The sequence below is a fragment of the Acipenser ruthenus genome, chromosome 1, assembly GCF_902713425.1.
Source record: "Acipenser ruthenus chromosome 1, fAciRut3.2 maternal haplotype, whole genome shotgun sequence".
Classification (NCBI taxonomy): Eukaryota; Metazoa; Chordata; class Actinopteri; order Acipenseriformes; family Acipenseridae; genus Acipenser; species Acipenser ruthenus.
This window is the reverse complement of record NC_081189.1, coordinates 115,307,438-115,334,897: the sequence shown is the minus strand read 5'-3', so window position 1 is coordinate 115,334,897 and position 27,460 is coordinate 115,307,438. Positions and strand designations below refer to the sequence as shown.

Below are 27,460 nucleotides of genomic sequence, written 5' to 3'. Positions count from 1 at the left end.
TTATGCAGTATAATCAAGCTTATTTTATATTAAGATACAACAAACCCTCTACATACCAATCAGTCAGTCTCGTAGGCAAACAGCACACATTGAAGTATCGTTTAACCATTTTATTCCATTGATTTGCTGTTTTTTCATTTTCTAAGAACCCGATTTAACAAATGTATTTCAAACATTCAATAGCTATACAGAAAAACAACAAATCCACAACTTGTGTACCCTCTCTTGTATGCTCTACTCCTGGTTCTTCATCTGTTTCCTCTTATCGGCCTGGAAACTATATTCTGTTTTCAAAAAGTGTATCGCATCAACTAATTAAGAAATATGATCATCTTTTTTTTTTTTTTAAAGGGATACACAACTAAAAACAAACATAATAAACAGGAAAATCAGCTTAAATATTATATATATATATATATATATATATATATATATATATATATATATATATATTTCTTCCGTCCAGAATGTGTTTTTGCTGTTCAAATTTAAAAAAAAAAGTGAACTTTCGGTATTATATATGAGATGTACTTTTAAAATGTCAAAACAGATCTCAGAATAATACAAAATTCAGCATGACACCGTACTTAATCCTTTTAGAGGTGTCTTGAGTCAGCATTTATACGCAGAGATTAAATTACTTCCGGATTGGCTAGTCCTGTGCGTAGTGAAGTATACAAATATTTCGGTTTTGAGGTGGCATGGAATATAAGACCTTGTTTTTCTCCATTGATTTTGTGAAGCTAAGCACCACTAAGTTTAAAGTAAGTTATTGCTTTTCATATGTAAATATCTGGTAACGTCTACATATGTACTGTATATATGTTTCATATTGCAATTATGTTATTATATTTTTCTGTGTTTTTGGAAGACTATATCAAAATACGTACACGATATCGATGTACAATTTTCATATTGTTATCCACCCTTATAATAAACTGACTCCATTGTGATTTAGCAGTTGGTTCAAACTGAGTCAGTTGACTCAGGCAGGGGCCAAATTACAGGCATTATTGCAGAGGGAGTCTTTTTAACATTAGGTAGATAGATTACTTTTACAATTAGGCACGCTTAAAATTCAAAGGTAGAGCACAGCACACAGCCATGCTAAAGAATCAAGAAGTGCAGTCAACATATTTATTGACTGGTGAAATACAATTCAAAGCTGCTGCAGTATGTCCACTGCTTTGTCATTTCAAACCGTTTCACAAAACAAACCATTAGAGCTACAGTGTACAGTGCAGAAGCACACCATGATAAAACATATTTGTGGGTGAAAAACACTAGAGTAAAAGTCGCTACATTTAATTAAATATATAAACACATGAAATTCAGTCCACTAAAATAAAGGGCTTTACATGATCTCTGTAAGCAAGAAATTGCAGTGTCCAGTGTGAAAACACAACACAAAATAAATAATAAATGAACATCCAAAGTCGCACTATAGCATTAAAATGTTCAATACAAAGAAAATGGTGCATGAATTACAAGCTCTTGTAGTGTCTAAAAAATGTTTTTTTTTTTTTTTAAAATTTTATCCAAAATATGGATTGTAGCGTAACAGGATAGTGTAATCAATCAGACTGTGGAGTCGGAATCATCTGATCCGAACTCCACGTCTTTGTCATCTCAACATCATTGATGATGCAAGCAATTGTCTGAATCATTAATGCACAGAGCAACTACTTCTAGGCAGTTTGCTCAGCACTTGGACTAGTTTGCTCTTTCTTATACACTGTTTGTTTGTTTTTGTTCCAGGCTCCAATAATAGCCGGACTAGGGACTTCGGCAGTGGAAACTTAAACAGCCTTGAAAGTCTGGATCTTCAGGCAGCCAGAAACAATGCCATTGTACAGGCAGAAAACTCAATGGCGACTGACCTTCTTGGAAAGATCATGACCAATGGGAACCCAGAATCATATTTGGCAGTAAAGCAACAGGAGTGGCTTGCTCTTCGCATACACAATGGAAACAGATGGAAAATACTTCGGTTTCCTTGCATGACCAGAACTTCTGAGCAGTGATAATTAACAGCTGTTATTTTGTTTGAAGTCAGTGACATGGACAACAGGTAATGCACAGAAAGTAAAAGGAATACTATTCTGTTGTGTCAAACTGGTAAGAGACCTCTCTAATACAACGGTGTTTAAAAAACTTAGAATGATAATGCAAACAATTCATTCATTTCACATGTCTGAAGTTGATTTTGAATGTTCGGACCACCAAGCAAAAATGATACCAAGCAAAAATGTTCGGACCACCAAGCAATTTATATATATATATATATATATATATATATATATATATATATATATATATATATATATATATATATATAAATTTCTCATGCATTTTTCATGGCTAACCAATATACGTTCTGAAAAAAAAAAGTTTATAAGCCTGGATTGAGAGCCCCAATCTTGATTTCAAATCGTTTAAGTCCTTTCCAGTGGCAGATGGAAATGTGGGTTTATATTTCAATTTTTTTGTGCTTTTTGTTATAAAATTAACTGTATTTCTTGAACTTTTAAAGTATTAACTTTATATTAAATTTCACTGTACAGGCAAAGAGGTGCTATTAGGTTAAAAAAAAAAAAAAAGGATTTTAATAATCTGGAACTCCTCTTATGGCAAAAATATTCTTAAATTTAAGTGCTAATTTTAAGTTCAAAATGTTGATCAAGATCACTTTATTCTGCTGAACAGTAAACATAATGTAATATAATGTTTTGGTTGATAGTAGTGTGTTTTTAATTCTTATATACTTTTATACAGTATAAACTCTTATGGCCAAATTGGTTTTATCTGTAAAAAATATATATTTATAAAAGTCATGATATTGTTTTTGTATTTTATATTCAAATAGGTGCAATAACATTATTTGAACTTGGTTTTATAAAGACAATACATAAAGAAATGTAAAGTTGTGTGGTGTTTTGTGTGTGTTATTATTGTTTACTTGAAATTATAGATTTTCAGACCCTGAAATTCTTTTATATAAGCAATACTATCATGTTTTGTGTTATATTCAGATTACACTACAATGACCTAGAAATGACACAGTAGCTTTAAGAAGCGGTATTGTCTTTAAAAAATGTCATATCAATTATTATCAGTCAAAGAAACTAAATACAACAGCCTTGCAGACTTATTTATTCTGAATATCTTTTCAAGACCCTGTTCTGAATTGTGATTGCACACTTTACATGCCACACCAAGAGTAAAATGGCTCTCATTGAGCACATTACATTACATTCCTAGAAAGGCATGATTTTTAACACATTTCTCTGAGACAGAATCCGTAACAGCAGTGTATCACACAACACTGCCCGCTACCAAGGAATTGTTTAAAATACCAAATAGAGGAGTATTAGTGTATTTGTGTAAGTTGTATAATCGTTAGTGAGATGTTGTAAATAGGAGCTTCAATGATAACCCAGCTTTTACGTGCCTACAGATTATTTTACCTTTCCTTCTGGTTGAGACAGAGATTGGGAATGGGAGGTTTCTAATCGCAGTTGTATAGATTGCATTGAAAACTGTTCAGAAAGTTACACAACATAGAGAAGTAATTAGGGGTTGAAAATACTGGCTTTCACGTTTACCAGGCAGCTTTTCGCCACCCTTTTATATGGGATAGTTCGCAACCAGTTTTCCTCTACGATGTGACTCAATCAATAACCTGTTTTACTGTTTCAGTAATTGTCTTAATATTCAGCTTTGAAAAGAACCATTAAAATGCAGAACATTTGACTGACATTTTGACAGCAAGAAATTACCTAATGCAGTTCCAGCAAAAGAAAAAATGTAAGAGCTGCTTCACTTCAGTATTGATTTCTAGGATAACATGGTCTGTGAAAATGTAGTCCTGTTCTTCAATCTTGAGTTGTGCATTATTAAAACTTGATAAAGCAAAGCTATGTACCTTTTTTTTTTTTTTTTTTAATATATACAGACACTATTTCAAAATGGTAATGCATTAGCTTCATAGTACTGCACAGGGATTACTGAAAGGTGCCCTATAATTGAAAAGATGAAGCAATTTCCTTGTTAAAGGAAATTTATCTTGATGCAAAAATATAAAACATTACATTTGTTGCATATGTAATGATAAACAATATATATTAATACATCTAATGGTGCGGATGTAATGTCTCATGTCAATGTATGAACACCGACACAAAATTAGAAGAATTACAGTGCCTACAGAAAGTCTACACCCCCTTGAACTTTTTTTCACATTTTGTTGTGACAGTGCCTCAGAGTTTCATGCATTTAAAATGAGGATTTTTTTCCACTTATCTACACACCATACTCCACACTGTTAAGGGGAAAAAAGTTATATATTAAATACAAAACTGAAAGATCATAACTGGATAAGTCTCCACCCTCCTTTGCATTAACGCTTTGCATTTAGGCCAAAAAGTTCAATTTTAGTTTCGTCAGACCACAAAGCTTTTTGCCACATGGCTACAGAATCTCCTGAGTGTTTTTTTGCATACTTCAAACAGGATTCAAGGTGGGCTTTCTTGAGTAATGGCTTCCTTCTTGCCACCCTACCATACAGGCAGGATTTGTGGAGTGCTTGGGATATTGTTGTCACATGCACACTTTGACCAGTCTTGGCCATAAAAGCCTGTAGCTCTTGCAAAGTTGCCGTTGGCCTCTTGGTAGCCTCTCTGATCAGTCTCCTCCTTGCTCGGTCATCCAGTTTGGAGGGATGGCCTGATCTAGGCAAGATCTTGGTGGTGCCATACACCTTCCACTTCTTAATAATCGTCTTAACTGTGCTCCAAGGGATATTCAAGGCCTTTGATATTTTTCTATACCCATCCCGATCTGTGCCTTTCAACAACTTTGTCCCAGAGTTCTTTTGAAAGCGCCTTGGTGCTCATGGTTGAACCTTTGCTTTGAAATGCACTACCCAGCAGAGGGAACCTACAGGAACTGCTGAATTTATCCTGAAATCAGTGAATCACTACAATTTAACACAGGTGGAGGCCACTTAACTTGGTGTGTGATTTTGAAGGCAATTGGTTACACCTGAGTTAATTTAGGATTGCTATTACAAGTGGTGTGGACACTTATCCAACCAAGCTATTTCAGTTTTTATTTAAATGCTGTATAAAATAAACAACACAGGTAATGAGCTATACTTTATGCTCAAATATATGGGAAAACCATATTCTTTTATTCTAATACAATTGCTCAGAAAAAAAAGTTTTTTATTAACAAGTAATAAAACATTCTCTCAAAAAGATAGGTGTCAGAATTATTGGCACCCCTAAAGATTCTTATAAATAAAATCAAACAAAATTAAATCTGCATTAACATTCTACTTCTTTAAGTTCATCTCAGTCTTAAGGAACTGTATTGTGGCCTTCCATGGCTTCCTGTTTCACTGGGGTATAAAAATGAGGTAACACGCATATGAAATCCATTTGTCATCCATCACCATGGGGAAAGGCAAAGAACTCACAAATGAAAAGAGACAAATGGTTGTTGACCTTCATAAATCAGGCAATGGGTACAAAACAATAGCTAAAAAACTAAATATACCACTTACCACTATTAGGGCAATAATTAAGAAGTTCAAAACCACTGGAACAGTGGTAAACTTGCCTGGTAGAGGATGCAAGTGTATCTTGCCCCCACGCACAGTGAGGCAGATGGTTCAGGAGGCAAAGGGAAATCCAAGGACCACAGTTGGAGAATTACAGAACTTCGTTGCATCTTGGGATCACCAAGTCTCCAGATCTATAATTAGATGCCACCTCCATGCCAATAGGCTATTTGGAAGGGTTGCCAGAAAAAAAGCCTTTATTGAGAGCAACCAATAAATGTAAGCGCCTGGAGTTTGCTAAACGGCATTGGCACTTCGATTGGAACCGGGTGCTATGGTCAGATGAGACGCAGATGGCCACACACACCAGCGGTGGGTTTGGCGTCGAAAGAAGGATGCGTGTGCAGAAAAGAACCTCATACCTACTGTAAAATATGGTGGTGGATCTTTGATGTTATGGGGCTGTTTTGCTTCCACTGGTCCTGGGGCCCTTGTTAAGGTCAACGGTATCATGAACTCTACCCAGTACCAGGACATTTTAGCCAAAAACCTGGTTGCCTCTGCCAGAAGGCTGAAACTTGGCTGCAAGTGGATCTTCTAGCAAGACAATGACCCCAAGCACACATCAAAATCCACAAAGAAATGGTTAATTGACCACAAAATCAACATTTTGCAATGGCCAGTCTCCGGACTTGAACCCCATTGAAAACCTGTGGTTTCAATTGAAGAGGGCAGTCCATAAGCGCAGACCAAAGGATATCAAGGATCTGGAAAGATTCTGTATGGAGGAATGGTCTAAGTTCCCTCCCAATGTGTTCTCCAATCTCATTAAACATTATAGAAAAAGACTCAGTGCCATTATCCTTGCAAGGGGAGGGTGCACAAAGTACTGAAAACAAGGGTGCCAATAATTGTGACACACTATTTTTTTTGGAAATAAATTTATAATTTGAGAAATGTGTAATTTTGGTTGATTCCATTGAATCATTAATAAAGTCAAATATATTCCACATGTTGGAAAATTACAATATAGCTCAGTACTGGTATTATTTATTTTATAGTCTTTTTTGCTCTTCTTTATCAAGGGTGCCAATAATTTTGGAGGTGACTGTGCATATATATATATATATACACACACACACACACACACACACAAAATATCTTGGCACTATTGTGTTCTCTTTTTTGTATACAGTAGTTAATGACATTGAATTACTCTTAAGAAATAATAAACTGTTTAAACTCGTTTCAACGCTGCAAATCTGTATCTGTGGACCTGTGGGTCTACAACAAAATACCCCAAATTGCAGCCTGCTATTGCAGTACGAGAAAGAGAAAGGACTCGCCTAAAAACAGCTTTTCTGTTGTGTTTGTTTTGTTTTTAAGTTACAAGTCTATGGTATTTTTGATAATACAGCAGTGGTTTCCCCCGATTCTGTGTACTGGTTGTTTGATTGAATAGCTCTTTAAACATGAAACACCTGAGCTAATTTAGGATTGCTATTACAAGGGGGGAGGACACTTATCCAACCAAGCTATTTCAGTTTTTATTTTTAATTAATTTTCTACAAAATTTCTAGTCTATAAGGCAACAAAATGTTAACATTTTGAAAGGGGGTGTAGACTTTCTATAGGCACTGTAACTAATAGGTGACAGGCTGTGTTTTGTATTTCAGTGATTCACCACATACTTTGGTAACATTATATATATATACATATATTTGTTAAGTTGATCATTAATTCATCAAAACAAATAATCATATTTTATATCAAACTGAATATGGGGTACTGCTGCTCTATAAATATGGATTATCTTTTTTTCACATTATGTTTTTGTTTATAGGAGGCTGTGTGGTCCAGTGGTTAAAGAAAAGGGCTTATAACCAGGAGGTCCCCGGTTCAAATCCCACCTCAGCCACTGACTCATTGTGTGACCCTGAGCAAGTCACTTAACCTCCTTGTGCTCCGTCTTTCGGGTGAGACGTAATTGTAAGTGACTCTGCAGCTCATGCATAGTTCACACACCCTAGTCTCTGTAAGTCGCCTTGGATAAAGGCGTCTGCTAAATAAACAAATAATAATAATGTTATGCCAATAACATTTTTCTGGAAAACCCTAGATCACTCATATTTTCACCTTTGCTTCATTTAGTGACAACCTTTTGAAACATACATGCATTAGCTTTGTGCTGGAGTGAGCAACACACACATTCAAAAACCAATGACTTCCTTTGCGTAGACATAACCCAATGGGAAAAACACTTTACAGATGAAAACTGCACCTCTACAATTAGGGATGTAGCAAAAACTATTGAAAGGCAGACAACTGGACTTTTTAACTACTAGATTATTTAAGCTGTGCTTTTAGAGAAATTGTTTTCTATCACTGATTAAAATGTAATTAATACATTACCCAGTTTATTAACACATAGCCTTAATGTGCTAGCCAGCTCTTTGGCATCTATTGCTTTATTTACTTGTCAGTAGGCACATCTCTCAAGAAACGTTTTTTTTTTTTTTTTCTCGCTCCTGGTATTGGCATGAAAAAGAGTTTTCTAAGGCTGCTAATGTTCAGATTCACTTTGTATACTTGTAAGCCTCAGTCATCACAAGCATAGCTGTGGTCCCCAGGTACATCTGGTACTCCAGAGTGCATCAATAAAACCTGCCCCCTGGAACACCCTACCTCTAGTGAATGAAAGGAAGACCACATAACACACGCACTGTTTCAGGTGTACCTGTGGGACTGCCTACTGTCTGCTTGGGATTTCAACTATTGTTGAATGGTTACCTTATTGCTCTTAACCGTGAATGGCGGTATAGTTAGTTACATTTAGTACAATTTCTGCTTGCTGTGTAAATGGGCTGTCCCTCAATCGACTGATTATGTTCTATGAAAATTATATATATATATATATATATATATATATATATATATATATATATATACATTTTTTAAAAAAAATATATTATTATTATTTGTTTATTTAGCAGACGCCTTTATCCAAGGCAACTTACAGAGACTAGGGTGTGTGAACTATGCATCAGCTGCAGAGTCACTTACAACTACGTCTCACCCGAAAGATGGAGCACAAGGAGGTTAAGTGACTTGCTCAGGGTCACACAATGAGTCAGTGGCTGAGGTGGGATTTGAACCGGTGATTTCCTGGTTACAAGCCCCTTTTCATTAACCACTGGACTACACAGCCTTTTACATATATGTTTTACATATATCTAAAATATATGTAAAACATAAAAGCTGCATCTCCCTCTTGCAAGTCTGTTTCAGAGTCGTGTTGGCAAGATCAAGTAAGATTGAACATTTGACTGACACATTTGTGTGTCAGTCATGTTATTACCTTAATATTCAAAAATTGTTATTTGCTTTTTTAGATGAATGAATTGCACATGAATGACGCTCCACTGTTCAACTGTTCTCTTCATTTCCATACATTCCGTAGCACAAGTTACTGAGTATCAGATACTGGGTATTGCAAGATGATATCTATTCGTACATTACATATGAGCTACTTTTTAGATATCGACAGCTCAGATTTTGTATTTAGAGCTCTGGCAGCCAATAGATATGCAACCAGCAACTTTGTTTTTATTTGTATTGTTTTTTAAAGGGCAGTATTTTATACAGGGGTTACCAATGGGGGTACCACTAGGATACAGTTCAGTGGCCCATACAGAGGGATTATAGTATTTTAAATTACAGTCTGAAGTGACGGACATGTGGTATTTCTTCCATTCACGAGAGGCAAAGGGTTGCAGGGGGGCAGGTTTATTGATACACTCTGGAGTACCAGATATACCACAGGGGTGCACGTGATGACTAAGATGCAGACATGAAATTGTTAAAATTGGCTTCAAAGAGTTCAATGAACCTGTTTTAAGGAAGATGGAATCATTTTTCTTAGAATTTGCTGTGCTTCAAATGCAAAACTACTGGGATTTTTCCAGATTTTTAGAGGGCTTCCAGAAAGCCACAATTCGACTGAGAGAAGCTCTCAGGAGGAATTTTATAAGATTCCAACCTATTTGTGTCACCCATGGTTTGGGGGGTAGACCTAAAAGGCTATATCTTGGATCTCTGGTAATCCATTGTATCATTACTTGACGCTTCATCTCCCAGAGTAGTTCAGGTTTTTGGAAATGACCAACACATATGGAGGAATGTTCCATGTTGGTTACACTCTCTCCAAAACAGAGGAGAATTATAATTGTAGCTGAGAAAACCAGAAACTTTGTAATCTACCTAATTGAAATTGTCCATTTGGCAAAATTAATTTCAATTCTGTCACTGCTTTCATTTGGAATCTGCCATGCAGTGTTAAAAAGCTTTCTTGAGAGGAACCTGACATTTAAACAAGCTGCTAAACAATGCATACAAGATTAAGCACGTAAGCATTCTGGATAACTGACGTCATTGTTATGTTTTGATATTGTTTATTATTCTTTTTAGAACTTTCTGTTACTGTGTCCAGCCGGAAATTCTTGTTCATAGATATTGTGTATTGTCTCAGTGGTTTGTTTTTATACTAAAAGGAGATTAATCTCTGGAATGTTATGTGTGTATCATTTGTATTACTGTTTTGTGCTGAACTTCAAGTATTCCTAATAATTTCAACTGCCTACAGTATATTCCCTGACATTTTGATCTTCCATTTTCAGGGTTAATATGTCCCATCACCCAGTCCTGAATCCCATCTCAGGGGGGCTGAGGGGGTCTCCTGACAATACATAAGACATTACCCTGGGACACAATATACATATTTATCATAGTCATAGTGATTTCTGCATTGTTGCGAGGCTGTCTTCATCATGGAAGTATAGCTAGCAGGAACAACAAGCATAGTCTTGATAGTCATGTGCAATTGCCGTTCCGGATCCTGTCCCCTGACGGTGAGATGAGATTTGGTTAAAACCACAAATGCAGACGAGCCCAGCTCTTTTGTATAGTGGTTAAGACAGTCGCTTGTATTGTGCTGGGCCGCCCCTGTTACACATGACAAAAATAACATTTTTCACAAAGCCAACCCTGAAAAAGGACAATGAGCTTTCAAAGTGTGCTACCTCCCCCCCCCCTCCCCAAAAAACCACAAGAAAACAAAAGCACTGTGTATAACTGTGCTGTGTGTTGTAGAAAATCTTTGCCTTTACAAACTCAAGCATAAGCACTTTAAATTATAGGGCATGGATACCAGAGTAATTACATTGTAATCCTTCTAATTTTGTGTCAATACTGTGAAATTATGCGAAAACCAACTTCTTCCCTGATGTTATTGCATTTTAACAGTGTGGTACAAGCAATCTCCATGTAATTACACACTTATTTCTCTAGTAGTTACCATTTAAGAGCAGAAAACATTGCTAGCTACCCGGTTATTATCATGTTATTATATGGTTACGTATGCCCTGTGATACTCTGAAGTGATACTCATATTCAGCAGTACTAAAAGAAACAATAACTATGACGTTTTTTTCTGACCTATATAGACCTCCCTCCCCTGCATATCAACAAGTTTAATCGAAAGCCCATGAAGCACGAGGCAACAGCAGAAGCAACTTTTTCCAGCTATTTTCTCCACGTAAAGACACGTTAAAACTATCAATAACCAGAGCTGACATATTACCAAGGTCAAACTGCTTGATATTTACTATTCAACCTCCAATCTATGTTACACAGCAAACCAACAGAGAAAATTAAGGAGTCTTTTGTACTTTACCAGACTTTTTACATGAGCATCAGCATTGATGATGCAAAAAAAAACAACTGAGGACACGACCTCAACGTCCTCATAGCCAGATACAGCCATGATCTTGATAAACCTGGTGAAAATTGCTCAACTAGTTGCTTCAGCAGTTGCCATAAATAAAAAAAAAATCCTGAAAGTTGTTTTTTGTTTCCTTGGCACAAGCTGCTTGCCCAGATAGAAGTCGTTCCTGTAAAACCTCACAGGCTGCTTCCATTTCAAGTCTTGGAAAGCCTGGATCCTTGACAACCCCTGTTATTGCTTCCCCTTGTTTGGGGTTGGCTGCAGTGCAACACTGGTGTGTGGGTTGTGAAGTTCAGATGCTTTCAAGAAAGACCGACTGTTCTATGATGCTACCTCCTGCCTGCAGTGTTGGCTTGAGTGTTAAGAAACACTAATTACCTCATAACAAACTTTATACTGCTGTGTTCTCAAATCCCTGTCAGGTCTGTTAGAACACGGACTACTGCGTCTAATAAAACCAAATTGTTCCAAAAACACTGGGAACGTGCTATGAGTTTAAGTGAGATATGATATGGTAAAAAAAACTGTTGCAAAGATAATTTTGCCTTAAACTTAATATCACCAGATTATGACAGTAGCGAATTGTTTAGCTTACTGTGTTTATGTAGCCTGGTTGCAACTTTAGGGTGTTGTCTCCGTCAACTGGTAGCAAATGTACTTCCTTGTAGTAATTGGCTACCAAGATGAAAAGGCTTTTTTTACACTTTCATGTCTGCTCTAGCAACTGCTGTTAACAATTACAATTCGTTTGCTGCGCTGTTATACTGTATGCACACATGTGCTTGTGGGGGACTTTGATAGACAGAGATAGCAATTCCAGTATCTAAGGAAAATGTTATATATACACGTATATATTTCTTTTCTTCAGATAAACACTAATGGCATTGTTCCTATGAGTTCTGAATCTCACCAGCCGATCAGCTCACTTGTTAGACCAGTTTGGGGCAGAGTCCTTCCCTTCACCAGTGGCATTATACCCAGACCTGGTCCTTGGCCTGGAAATTGCGCCCTTGGCAGCGGGTGTTGTACACCCACTTCTGTCTTTGGCCAGTCGACAACAGGTGCTCCCGGGCACAGGTGTGTGCGGCATCCAACTGATCCTGGAGTTGCTGGAGATACTCCGGTCCAGCCGGTTGAGGGGTGTTGGGTTGCGGTGGCCTCCAGCGGCACCCCCACCTGATACTGTTCGACCGGAGCATGGGAGCGATTCAGCTTGGTGTCCTGTCCCCGCAGGCGCTGGATTTAACCCTCCATCAGCTCAAGCTGGGACTCTGCGACCACAGGGGTGGAACTTACCCGCAAATTCTTTGACAGCAATAGTAAGACGCCAGGCCCAGGAAGTTCCACACCTCAGTGATGGACCTGGGGACTGGCCAGTCTTTCACTGATGCCACCTTGGCAGGGTCTGTGGCAATGTCGTTCGTCCCATTGACAAGTCCAAGGAAGTGTGTTTCTCTCCGGAACAGGTTGCACTTCCCCAGGTGCAGCTTCAGCAGGTTCTCCAGTGCGTCCAGGAACGTAGCGGTTTGCACTATAAAGACGTCCATGTACACGATGCAGGCGGTCCGCAGGACTCTGGCTAGCACCTGCTCCTTCAGTCGCTCGAACGTCACTGGGACATTACACAGTCTGAAGGGCATGACCGTGAACTGCCACAGACTCTGGCCAATGGTCAAGGGAGCTGAACCAACAAAAGCCCACTATGCAATCCAGGGCCTTGTCGATTTTGGGTTGGGGCTACAAGTCTTTATGGGTCCACACAAAACTGTCCTTTTTCTTCACCAGCACACCAAGGGTTTGCCGATGGCTCAATTACCCTGGTGGCATGCATCCGCCAGGGACAGACAACATGGTCTATCGCGGATGGGATAGCATCCCCTGTGTTGATACTTTGCTGGACTAGGCTTGTGCAGCTGCAGTCCTCCACTTTCGCCGCAAAAATGTCCCGGTAACCCGTCAGCAGCTCCCTCAGCTGGTCTTGCTTGCCCAGAGAGAGACCCTCCCAGTTCTGCTGCCACAGTGCCTCCACTGTGTCTTTTGCTGCAGTGGCAGTCGGAGGCTTGACACAGGAGTTGCAGATGCACCCAGAAGTCTTCCTCATGCCAGCCACTGCTGGAAATCCTCTGCCGGCTTTGCTCTTCCCATCTGCCTTTGCTGGTCAACCAGAGCCATCCGCTGTCTTCCCTCCGTGCACCTCCTCTTCCACCTTTCCAGGCGAGGTCGTCGGCATCTTCTTCTCCGCTTCTCCTGAAGCTGGCGCCTTCTTTGATCGGAGGTACCAGGACCTTGCTGCATTCGGAAACATTGGGCCAGTCATCCTTCCGCTGCATCCTCTCCAGCTCTTGTGCCAGGTGCTTCTTCCAGGATGCGTATCTGGCAGTCTGTCTTCTGCCTCTGAGTCTTCACCCCAGTCTCTATCTCATCCCGCTTCTGACACCAGTGTAGCGCTAACAAGCACTATTCTTGGGATTTACCCACCAAAACATGAGTGAACAACAAAACTGAGCCAACAATCTTTGAATCATATAGCACAACAGGAATGATAAATGCAATCACGAACAGCAATTAAACAATTACATCAGTATTATGAACACTTTTCCAGGCATCCTTTGTGCTCATTTACACTATTTGCATATTCCTCCCAGGATTCCCCCGGGAGGTGCCTACTGGAGTGCAGTGTTCCGAGCTTACTCTAGCAGGCAGCAAATAACAAGTCAGCCGTGCTCGTTATATTAAACCTGTGATTTGTGAATAATATATTTAAAGTCAGTAAGCCGGATTAGCGGTCTGACTGAAAGTTAGGAATCCTGTTAAATATAGTTCGCGCTCTAAAACAGGAGCTAGGATTTATTTTTGTTTTGAATTGTTTGTTGGAAAACATGGATCGAGAATTGATTAGCAGTTTGCTACACATGTGGACTGGCAGAGCTATACTGGTGTTCTTTTCTGAAAAGAGACTAATATTGCAGATAGCAGACTGTTTGGTTCAAATTGCATGTACTGCTAACGATTGATAAGAGACCTTGCGTCTACAAGCTTCTTGTCCAACATTGACTGCAAGCTAACAAGATAACAATGCTGTGGACCAGAAGGGGCCAGGCTCTAAGACTTTTGGAATACAAAGCATAAAGGAGCTAAAAGGCTCTAAGGACTGCCGTTGGACCCAAAGGTTCTCAGGGAGAATAAGAGATAATGCCACTGGACTCAAAGGGTCTCAGGCAAAACGGAGAGATATGAACAAGGAAGATGACAAAAACTAGATGTATGGACCTTTTGGGGCACCACCAGGGGTCTGAAGAATGCACTGAGTTCAGAGGTCGTCACACTAGATCACACACACACACACACAAAATTAAATATATGGTAACAGAATAATGTGTTGTATCTTTTCTATTGGTTAAGTGTCAGAGAAAGAGGAGGAGAGAGACACCTATGCAGAAGGGTATTTAATGTCATGTAAAAGATGTAACAACTGGTAATCGGTTCTATACTTGGACTGGTTTCCCTGCATATATGAAATAAACTTAACACTGATTAAGAAATGGCGTCTGTGCAGTTTCTTAAGAAACATCGATACTCACATTTTAAGTTACATCATTGTTTGTTAAAAGAAGCTGTGTTCCCACTGGAAAAAGGGACACTGCGGAACAAATTAACATTCAGGTACCGTCCTGTTTAAACCCATCCTTTGTGGTCGAGAGTGCTTTATCCAGCACCAGCTGTGTGGTCCAGTGGTTAAAGAAAAGGGCTTGTAACCACAAGGTCCCTGGTTCAATTCCCAGTTCAGACTCTGACACACTGTATGAGTCACTTAACCTCCATGTACTCCATCTTTCGAGTGAGACGTAGTTGTAAGTGACTCTGCAGCTGATGCATAGATCAAATACCCTAGTCTCTGTAAGTCGCCTTGGATAAAGGCGTCTGCTGATTAAACAATAATAATCCACCAAAGACAGTATAGGAACCCAGAACTGTGTTCAAGGTATACTGTAAATAAAGAAGCTTTGTCACATTTTTTTACATTATGTTTACAGTATGGTAGTGTTTTGCAAGAGGCAAGAAATGGAGAAGACACGCTGCTTTCAGTTTAATTCTTTTTATTCATTTGGACGCTATCTCCACATCCACTCAGAGACCACTGCTCTGTCTGCTTCGCTGCATGTCAGGAACCACACCACTGAACAGCACTGCAGCCCTCCACCTTATGCAAAAGATTACCAGGCTTAGGACACATCCCATTGGATGACACCAGGACCAATGGGCATAGCCAGACAAACAACGAATGAGGGTGCACACATAACAACCAATGGGAACAGACTAAGGCAGACAAACAGTTAATCAACAATATATCTGCCCCACAATCCTCTTCTCTTCAAAGCCACACAGTCACTTTTTAGTTAGAGCCATGGTTCCCAACCTTTTTCAATGTAGGGACCACCTTGGAGTTTTAATTTTTCCCACGGACCACTTGCCACGCATTTTTTCACAACAGCATTTTAAACCGAATTTGTATGTGTATAGTGAGAGGAACGGTAGTTCCTTGCGCCAAGTTATCAGTGAAGCGTGAGAACTGCCAGAGACTCTCTATACAGCAAGGATAGTTTACATGTTTTCAGGGTATTGGTGCAGCAAATCAGCCAAAAGCACCACTTCACTTTTAATTTGTAGTTCCCAACACTTAAGTGAAATGTAGGAAAAAAAAAGTCAATACCTGTTATACAGTAAGAAAAATAAGTCGCCAAAGTAAGGTAAAAACATCATTCTCCTTTTTCTCCCAATGTTTTTTTTGCAGATTTTTATCCACACATATGTACATTAGAAGACATCCGAGTTTAATGACAATTAAGGCTGGTTCACATTGGGCATACGATTCAGACGGATGCTACGAACAGACGCAGGCTGTAGTTCACACTGAGCGATCTTCTCCCTGCGTTAGGAGATTCCAATCTATCTGTGGGCGTTTAAAAGACTGAGATATATCACGGGAAGCCATTCAACTTTTACAAGTATATACAGACGTGCTCAAATTTGTTGGTACCCTTACAGCTTATTGAAATAATGCTTCATTCCTCCTGAAAAGTGATGAAATTAAAAGCTATTTTATCATGTATACTTGCATGCCTTTGGTATGTCATAGAATAAAGCAAAGAAGCTGTGAAAAGAGATGAATTATTGCTTATTATACAAAGATATTCTAAAATCGCCTGGACACATTTGTTGGTACTCCTTAGAAAAGATAATAAATAATTGTATTATAGTGATATTTCAAACTAATTAGTTTCTTTAATTAGTATCACACATGTCTCCAATCTTGTAATCAATCATTCAGCCTATTTAAACGGAGAAAAGTAGTCACTGTGCTGTTTGGTATCATTGTGTGCACCACACTGAACATGGACCAGAGAAAGCAAAGGAGAGAGTTGTCTGAGGAGATCAGAAAGAAAATAATAGACAAGCATGGTAAAGGTAAAGGCTACAAGACCACCTCCAAGCAGCTTGATGTTCCTGTGACAACAGTTGCAAATATTATTAAGAAGTTTAAGGTCCATGGAACTGTAGCCAACCTCCCTGGGCACGGCCGCAAGAGGAAAATCGACCCCAGATTGAACAGAAGGATAGTGCGAATGGTAGAAAAAGAACCAAGGATAACTGCCAAAGAGATACAAGCTGAACTCCAAGGTGAAGGTACGTCAGTTTCTGATCGCACCATCCGTTGCTTTTTGAGCGAAAGTGGGCTCCATGGAAGAAGACACAGGAGGACTCCACTTTTGAAAGAAAAACATAAAAAAGCCAGACTGGAATTTGCTAAAATGCATATTGACAAGCCACAATCCTTCTGGGAGAATGTCCTTTGGACAGATGAGTCAAAACTGGAGCTTTTTGGCAAGTCACATCAGCTCTATGTTCACAGACGAAAAAATGAAGCTTTCAAAGAAAAGAACACCATACCTACAGTGAAACATGGAGGAGGCTCGGTTATTGTTTTGGGGCTGCTTTGCTGCGCCTGGCACAGGGTGCCTTGAATCTGTGCAGGGCACAATGAAATCTCAAGACTATCAAGGCATTCTGGAGCGCAACGTACTGCCCAGTGTCAGAAAGCTCTGTCTCAGTCACAGGTCATGGGTCCTCCAACAGGATAATGACCCAAAACACACAGCTAAAAGCACCCAATAATGGATAAGAACAAAACATTGGACTATTCTGAAATGGCCTTCTATGAGTCCTGATCTGAATCCTATCGAACCATCTATGGAAAGAGCTGAAACTTGCAGTCTGGAGAAGGCACCCATCAAACCTGAGACAGCTGGAGCAGTTTGCTCAGGAAGAATGGGCCAAACTACCTGTTAACAGGTGCAGAAGTCTCATTGAGAGCTACAGAAAACGTTTGATTGCAGTGATTGCCTCTAAAGGTTGTGCAACAAAATATTAGGTTAGCGGTCCCATCATTTTTGTCCATGCCATTTTCATTTGTTTTATTATTTACAATATTATGTTGAATAAAAAAATCAAAAGCAAAGTCTGATTTCTATTAAATATGGAATAAACAATGGTGGATGCCAATTACTTTTGTCAGTTTCAAGTTATTTCAGAGAAAATTGTGCATTCTTCGTTTTTTGTGGAGGGGTACCAACAAATTTGAGCACGTCTATATATATATATATATATATATATATATATATATATATATATATATATATATATATATTGCGTTTTATATTATTATTTTTTTGTTTTATTATTAGTTTTACTTGTTTACTATATAGTTTTTAGTAAAAGCTAAACATGGCAATGTACGTGGAGAACGACAACGGGAGTGATGAAGATTTCGAAGTTGGTTCGGAGGATTTCGATACCAGCGACAGTGATGTGGACTTATCACTCAGCGATGATGATGAAGAGGATGGGGAGCCAAGAACAGGAGGAGACTGGGTGTTTATGACTGATCCCTACCATGATGCCAGTCCTCCATTATTTGATTTTGCACCTGTTTACACAGATGTGCACCCTGTTGTGGAACTTGAGAGTTTGCGTTCTCCATTGGAGTGCTTTTTGGCTTTTGTTCCCGAAAAGCTAATCACTTCCCTTTGTGAATGTACAGACAGAAGAGCATGCAGCTACTTTACAGGTAAGCCAGCTGCAAATGGGAAGGTGTTTGGTTTGAAATGGCAGTGCTGTGACGAAATACTACCAAAACACAGTACTGGGTACAAGGCAATGAAGCAGGCATTTGTGACTATCTCTCCAACACAAGGGAAGCAGAGACCGCATAAAAGGTGCAGGGTCTGCTACGAAAATGAAAACAAAAGAAAGGACACAAGAAAAATGTGCAGTGGCTGCGAAGGCAACCCCGGGTTCTGTTGTACTGAACATTTCAATAAATGGCACAGAGCAAGTCGATAATGGCACACGTTTTTATGTTGTTTTGATTTTTATTTGATAATTACTGTTTACTGATTATTATTGTTATTAGCAGCGTTTTAGTTGTCATTGTTCAAATAAAAACTAAAAAATAAAATAAAAAAGGGGCATAAAGGGTTAATGAAAAACACAGTTTAGGTCATTTATTTGTGTTTTATTCATCATATGTTAACATTTTATAGCAATTAGAGGTTTGAAAACATTATTATTATTATTTTCAAAATCTGGTACATGGGAAGGGGTTTCATTTTTACATCTGGAGTTGAAGTGTTTGTTGCGTTGCTTACTAATAGTAGTAGCACAACGTGTGATTATCATACCTAGGAACATTCAGATTGAGCTGACCCTGAGACCCCTGAAAATATTAAATGGAAATTCCCTGCATTTGTGTGTCATGTAGTGTTTGATAATCATTGAATTCTTCAAGTAACTGGTCCACTGTTTCAGCTGCTATCACTGATGGGAAAGCTGCCATGAAGGTTTCTAAGCAGTTAAAGGTTATTTCCATTCTTTTAGGGACATCAAGAATCTGCTTCTTTCAAAATGGGGTCATGAACTGGCATCTTCTTCTGAAAATAACAAGCAGCTGCCACACAGAAATCCATCACATCTGTGTAAAACTTGTTGACATCTCTTGGTGTCAGTGCAGATGAACTGATGTACTGCTTGGCTGTGAAGCCAATGAACAGGCTCTGGCTTCCTAAGTAGTTTGAAGGGTTCTCTACATCTACATCAAGCACTGTAGAAGTTGCAAGAACATCTGGTTTTATGAATCTGCTGAGCAGTTTCTTAAAGAATTCTGTGAGAGCTGGAATCACCATTTGCAGAATGCTCTGTTCTTGCTGCAAGAATGTGCTCAGTTGCACAACGGGAGGTAAGGTGGAGTTTACAAACAATAAATACAACTCTGTCTTTGGATCATAGAGTATCACCTGTAATCTCTGCCACTGTGGATCTTTTCTTTGCTCTTGTGATGCTGCATATGATTTGAGAGCTGGCAGCTGATCCAAAACCCTTCTTACTACCTCCAGTGATAGCCAACGAGTAGCCACATGTTTCTATTTTCAATTCCACAGAAGTCACAAAAATCCTTCAGTTGTGCCATTGTCTTTGAGTTAAAAATAACAGACATAAGATAACCAGGATCTACAGACAGAGAAGATAATTATTTCTCAATACACAGGTTAATCAAGTGACATAGGCAACCCTGTAATTCTGGTTTTCATCAGAAATCAGTTTCTTCAGACCTTTAATTCTTCCCATGTTCACACTAACATTATCCAGGGATAATCCAACATCATTTTTCCATGAGATTCCTTTCTTCAAGATGAAGTCATTCACCAGATAAAACATACCATTTGCACTAGAATTGTCATTACAACCCATCATCTTGAGCATTTCCAGTCTAATTTGTCCCAAAACCAAACTAATAAATTATACAGTTTATCTCCATATACATAATTGCTTCCATCAAGACGTATCGTAAAGAGTTCTGTCTTAACAAGTTCAAGTATAGCATCAATACATTGTGGTGCAAGAGCATTGTTAATTAGAGCTGTAGTCTTGCGACGTCCACATGCATATTGCTTAGCAATGCTAGAATCGCTAAACATCCTTTTAAACAGTGGGCCTGCATGGTCTGCTGCTGCTAATGGCAGGTTGTGCACAATTAAAAACCCAGTAAAAAGCGTTTCTGCTTAAATTGTCTTCTGACAAAGATAATTTTTGAAAGTTCTGACATTTAATTGGGTCTGCAGTTTATCCTATACTGCAGTTACTTTCTGCTTATGTGCTGCACTTTCTAAGTGGGCTTTACAATCACCAACTCTTGTGTCTAATGGAAATATCTGTGCAGCAAACTGAACAAAATATAAAGTCAGTTCCTTTGTGTGATCTTTTATGAACAGGATATTCAGTAGAATAGCTATCCTTGCTTTCGGTTCATTTTTTTAAATTTTATGATGGCTATGCTCCACGTCCACTACCTCCTGGGAAATATCCACAGTCAGTATAGTTCCCAAATACTTTTTTTTGTTTTTTGCTCTACTTGTTCCCAATATGAGTTAAACTACTCGCGAAATGTTTACCTCAGAGTCAGGTTACCTTGTATAGCTCGTTTCCTATGTGCAGAAGAACCGAGTCCAGCAGTTGTTCACATTGACGTTAAACAAGCGAACCAGAGACCACCGATCAGTACAGAGTGCGGACCAAACCCGCCACAGTGTGAACACAGCCTTACGATTAGGAGAATAGAATTAATCAATCAAAAGATAAAAGGGTGACGTCACAGAAATGTTTACGATATGAAAAGCTCATTTATGTGAAATTTAACTAAGGTTTGACTTGCACTGTTCAAGCGCTTTCTGATTTCTTGTTATGCATTTGTTGTAGTCATATTTTGTGTATGTAACTAGACATTGCAAAATCAAGTAGGACTCCCAACAACTAATATGCTTTGTACTTCACGTTTCCTACAGCCTCAACCAGCCTCCTCATTCATTATGGAAGTTCCCACGAGGTTCTTTTGTTTATAACCTCCAGCATTTTAGGGGTTGCGCGCTGATTGGCTACAGCAGTCCCGGTCAGATTCCTCTATGTACGGGGGGGGGGTTGCTAACCATCAAACACATATTTTCAGACACTGCTGTGATTCCTATCCAGACTATTGAACAACGAGACATTTAGATGTGCGTTATATAAACACGCCTGTAAGACTTTACCATAAGGCAATCTTCTGGAATGCAATTATTATTGGATGCTTTATACAACAATATCCTTCCAGGTAGTTGGTATCGCCCGAGTTATTAAAAGGACTGGCACTGCCTAGCGACTCAGTGCTCCCGGAGTCGAGGAGAAAGCGCTGGTTATGATTATATGATTGAAATACGGTATTAGGTATGTTTATAATGGTCTCAAGAAAGCAGAGCAGAAAATATAAGGGATTAATGACATTTTTGATAATGGTTGGTGTGGATTATATTGAAGGAAATTGAAGCATAAGTTTAATATTTTAGAGTAGTTATCATATATTCGATACCTTAACGTAAACAGATATTTAACGTAACGTTCTTGGGATATTAAATAATTTAAATGCAATTTACACTATATGTATTTTTTTTTAAGTGTGATATGACAGTAAATGTAAATAATACATTGTGATTATACTACAAAGCCTATGACATTTAATCATTTAAAACATATATTCTGTCAAATGTGTATTTTCTAGTGTGTTTTTTTTTTAATTAAATATTTGAACTGTTGTGATTTATTTGAATAGATTGATTTTGTTTATGGTTGTCTTCATTGTACTATTACTAACGTGGGTTTGTTATTATCGAGCGGCCGAGTGTTTGTGTCGATAAATAATCTTTTAAGTACAGTTGTTGTTGTTTTTGATGCTGCATGAATGGGTTTAGATTAACGCTTGTTATGGATTTAATGTGGTTAGTGTGGATGCGCCGAGACCTGTGGTTGTATGCCTGGAATCCACACTACTTTCTCGACGTAGAGTTATGTGGGACTAACGACTCGAAGCTACGAAAAACGCGTAGATGGATCTTTGAATAGATGTTAGATCGTCTTTAGTGGCGAGACGGGGTTTGTAGTTTTTTCTGTCTTGCACCGCCGTTAACGAATACGCAGTGATTCTGAAAGGATAACTGCAGTTCCCAGAGTGGGCAGCGCGGGCAGCACTGAACGCATGTTGGAAGACCGCAGCAGCAGCAGCCAATCTGCGATTCAGATTAGTTGTTACCCTGATTGTTTTGGCCAATCGGTGAAGTAGGAGGCTGGCTTTCCCAGGGACTGCTCATGTATTTTGCTCAGTGCATTCATTCGTGTGTTTTCGTTTGCAGAACAAGGATTAGGGCGACAGGCAATGCGTCTATACAGGTATCATGTGTGAATGATAACAAACCAAATTAGATCTATCTGTCTATCTATCTATCGATCTATCTATATGTGCTTTTATTCTTTCGAAAGATGCATTGATATTATATACTAGTATTATTGTAGAACTGAATTAGACCTTGCTGTCTATGTATCTATGTGCGCAGAGTAATTTAATTGTGTTTTTTTCAAGCCGGGAGATAAGAACATAGTAGCCCTTGTTTATGATTTACTATAGGTTGCGAGTTTACCGCTGTGGCTATTACGATCTTCAGATGATGACAGGATTATGTGTCCAGATACTTATTATGGAATATTAAAGGTTTTTGGACGAGTCGCGAAAGAGTGGCTCGTGAAATATTTGCATTGATGACAATGTGTAATGTTAAGGCTGCACAAATAGTAAAAACATACAGTTGCTGTCTTGCAGCACAGTCACTACTGTTTAACTCTGTTATGTCGTATATGTTGCAGTGCAAGAAAAAAGGACTGGATTTGTTACAAATATGGCTGTCATGGAAGATTTAGCTTGGGTGTAGTAAAATGAATGTGTTGGGGTGGGGGGTGGGTGTGTAATAATAATACTGGTATGTGCCATAAGCATTTGTTTTCCTGTAGTGGTTTGCAAAGAGAAACGGCGGATACATTAGTTTTCTTTACAGTATTGAAACACTGTGAATACATGGCGAGATGCCCGAGATAACCAATGAGAGCTTGCATTGCGCTCTGAAAGGCAAGAAACTGAGCAGATTAGAGCTACTGCTCTTTTGAATGGGCTTGTTAACTGTAACCTCGCGATGAGTCGAACCAGCTGGTAACATCCCTTTTCCACTTCAACCATGCCTGTATTAAAATAAACTTCTAGTATCCTGTCATACAAATGCCATAGATGTTCCTTAATTTGTATGGTCTGTTGCTTTCACACGTTAATGTCCAGGGGGGATAAAATGCTGTAAAATACGTAAATTAAATATAATGAGGATACTTTATTCCCAGGATATTTCTTTAACTTGTGTTAAACTAAAGTATTAGTTTGTGAAAGGCCAGGCCTGTTATTAATACAGTAAGTGGTGTCACTTTTGAACATGTACATCAGTGGTGGCCAGTACACAAAACACTGCGACCCATTTTGGTGGATCGCAACGGGCTCTGCGATCCTCCAGTAAGCTATGACCAACAATTATTAGACGGATTTAATATAACAGTGTCCATTACGTAATAGCAATAATAAAACAAAAACGCAACAAACGCGCAATCAAATCATTTTAAATATTAAGCATCGGTAGCTTTAAAACAGAAACGTAACAACATTTTTCATCTGAGTCTTCAAACCTGTAGGCAGGGCTGTACGTGAACTTTTTTTAGGTACATGTGCGCTTGTTAAATGTAAGCACACAAAAAATAAAAAATAAATCAATTTTGTTCCATTGTATTGTTGAATATCTATAAATCTTGTTTTCTTTCCTCCAACTTAAATTATTTTTAACTGCCTGTTAGCATCTTCCTCAGAATGAGCTACTTGTCTGTTTATGATGGCTGACGTTTCTGGATGTGTGTTTGAAGCACTGTGTGTTTAATATAATTTCACATTTGAACTTCTGGCTCCCTGTTAAAAATGCAGTCTTGCCTGCCACCAGTTCCTCTGCATCCTGACAAAACGTGCAAAACTTTGATTCGTTTTTTTTTTTTGTTTTTTTTTTAACATTGTCGAACTTGAGCCAGGGAAAACCTTTTAGCCACTGTTTGTTGAACTTGTATGTTCTTTTGCTTCATAAAACTGTGAACACGCTGTAACTACATAGCCGTGCCAGTTCCCTGTTCGCTTTCGTCTTCTGACATACACTCATTGCTCATTTCTTGTAGAGACGCCGACATATCTGAATTTTGTTTAAAGCTGTTTTTTTTTTCCTCATCTTGGTTTGACAAGTTTTCAAACTGTCTGGAAACGAGTAGCCATCGCACTGATAAATCAGTGAAATTGGCGAGGTATGGGATTTGTAGTTTTTAATGTGTGATTAACAGTGGATACCTAGAAACTACATTCCCAGAGTACATTGCGATTGACCTAAGAGAGCTGAAAAGAAAAATCACGTTTATTTTATATAGTCAACCTTTAGGAATTTATAGTTGAACACGTACGGTTAAACTAAAATGTACCTTCGCACAACATATTTTTAGTGTCATATGCAGAAACTGTCGCTATATTTTCATCTGTGCTACTGGGCGACACAGAAGGCTCTGCCCATGGCCGAGACAAAAAACTGTTGTATGCTTATATGCTAGTGCTTGCTCTGATTTGTCCCGAGATCCATCACAAATCTTTTGCGATCCATGTATTGGACACCACTGGTGTATATGTTTCAATATAGTGTACTACAAGACTTTTAGCAATTGACAATGTTTAAAAACTAGAGATGCCAACCACTAAATTAATTCGGTACCGTATTAGCTTGCTTTTTTGTAACTTTATCATTTTATTTTAGTCTGCTCTCTATGTAAACAAGTAGTGGGGATTGTACAGTTTATTGATGTTAGTGTGCAGGCTTTCTGAACTATAACACCCTACCGGTATACAGAGTTGTCAGTTACTGTACTATTGAATAGTGTTTTGTGAGGATCAGTGCTGGTTAATTGGAATTTAGGCTAGTTGATCTTAGAGTGCTGGCAGTATGTTTGTGAAGGTGTTGGCATGTAAAATAGTTGTCAGCCCCAGTATGCAAGAAAGTCAGCAACTTAAGCCACATTAAAACAAACACACATACACTATATATATATATATATATATATATATATATATATATATATATATATATAATATAATTTCAAATAGGTGGGCTTAAGTGAGTTACAGGAAAATAATTGAATCTAGGGTTTCTGTGACGTCATAAATTACGAGACCGAATGTCGAGTAATTTATAAACTGTCACAGAAACCCGAGATGGAATTGTTTTCCTGTAACTCACTGAAGAGGCCCCTCTGTTATTTTTTATAATACGTGAATACCCTTGTGATGCTGATATTAAAGAAGACGAGGCTCAGCAGTATATTTGTGTGTGTTTTTTTTTTTTTAAACAGTGTTTCAGTGCTGTACAGACGTTATATGTCGTTATGCATTAGTGCTTCAGCTTTATTTGGATGATTGCCTTTACCTTGTTTTAATTTCCTGTTCTCCAGATACGAACCAGCTTTAACTTATTCTCATTTTGTTGATCATTAATGAACATTTCTGTACTGTGGGTGTTGTTGAGTGATTGAAAACAAGACATTTTGTGTTTGAATTGAAAGTGATGGTCTGGAGGAGTCGAATGGGTCAAAGTTCAGTATATTTTCCTCTAGAGGAATTATCAGTTTTTGACGTCACTACTGTGTTATTATCCCTTTTTTTTGTTCGAATGGCTCAGGATGCAAATATAGGCTTCATCCGTGTGTGTGTGTGTGTGTGTGTGTGTATATATATATATATATATATATATATATATATATATATATATATATATATATATATTATATATATATATATATATATATATATATATAAAATAAATATATATATATATATATATAAAATAAATAAATGAAAGACAGGCAGCTGATTTTTGTACTGCCTCCCGTTTCAGAATGAGACGCCTCTCGATTTTTGATGTTTTTAAAATTGCAAGCAGGGCCTACTCTGTTGTGCTGGAGTAGGCCTAAGGATTGACCTACATACAGTACAGCCAGAGCTAGAGTATGCCTTCTGCACACTATCAGTTTGTCTCCACGGTCTCACTAGTTAACACTTGTGGTTTGTGTAATATTTAATACGTAACTGTGCCGGGTTCTAATTTACTTTGCAAATGCGTGAGACTATATAGCGGTAGAGAGCGAGTAGGTAATCCGATTGTGAGGAAGGCATACCACTGCCACACAAAAAATCATTTGGAATACAGATTAGTGCAATGCTATTGGTTTAGACTAGGTAATTTGTTCATTCTTTCAGCAGTGCTGTTCTCAATCTCTTTTCAGGAAATTGCAAGCAGGCTGTGGCTGTCACAGAGTTAGGAATAGCGTTGTACATTGTGTGTTAGCTCACGGTTTGGTGCAGGACTCGCATATGTGCAGACGAAGCCCTTCAACACTTTTTACGCTAACATTTACAATACATGCATTGACCATGTTTGAAAATTAACTTTCAGATTTAAATAAACAAAGGGTACTTTCTGTGACAGGTGTAATTTTTCCCTTTGTGGTGTTAACCACAGGTTTTGTATGAATGCCACAGGCTAGGACAGTTGAGGCTTTGAAGTTGTTATTTGTGTAAAGTTTTTTGAAGAAGTTATTTTCTCACTTTAGGGGGAAAGCAAGTCAAATTTGAAAAAGCCCCGACTTCACACAATATACTGTAGGGACTGTGTCTGCATGGTGCTGAAACAAACAAAAAAAAAAACTATAGGCCTAGGTGTTGGTTCTAAACCTTAAAAATGCCATCTCCATAGGTAGTTTTATTTCTCTGCAAACGTAATACATTGCAAAGGTGTTTTTGTAGCAGAGCACTTCAAAACCAACAAAGTAAATACATTCATTTATTGCATCACTGTGGCTATTTATACTGCAGCCTACCAGATTGGGTATTTTTGAATTCTAGATGAAATGTGCTTGTCTGGTTAACCCTGTTGCTATTTAAAAAAGCAATGATATAAAAACTCAATTGATCTGACCGAATTTACTGTAAAAATAGTTTTATAGGTCGCACTGCCGTAAACGTCGCTCCCCACTTTTTGAGACTTCATTTTAGGAAAAAACTTTTTTTTGTGTTTTTTAAAATGTTT

At 38.3% G+C, this 27,460-nt stretch overlaps 2 protein-coding genes across 4 annotated transcripts in view; both read left to right on the top strand.

Moving 5' to 3' along the window:
- Positions 1-2,927, top strand: part of ccdc142 (coiled-coil domain containing 142) — a 59,640-nt gene extending 56,713 nt beyond the window's left edge. Inside the window, exon 13 of the mRNA XM_034034541.3 lies at positions 1,759-2,927. Within this exon, the coding sequence (XP_033890432.1) occupies positions 1,759-2,024 (266 nt within the window). The 3' untranslated portion in view covers positions 2,025-2,927. The remainder of the gene's footprint in view (positions 1-1,758) is intronic.
- An 18,509-nt stretch (positions 2,928-21,436) lies between these two features.
- The window catches only part of LOC117420774 (protein FAM53A-like), a 45,096-nt gene continuing 39,072 nt past the window's right edge, over positions 21,437-27,460 (top strand). The window contains exon 1 of one of the 3 annotated variants that reach the window (XM_059034354.1): positions 21,437-21,659. The gene's annotated coding sequence lies outside the window, so the exon portion shown is untranslated. Of the gene's footprint in view, positions 21,660-22,538; positions 22,656-27,460 lie in introns of those variants that run through there. The other 2 variants (XM_034034401.3, XM_034034400.3) reach the window with 2 other exon arrangements.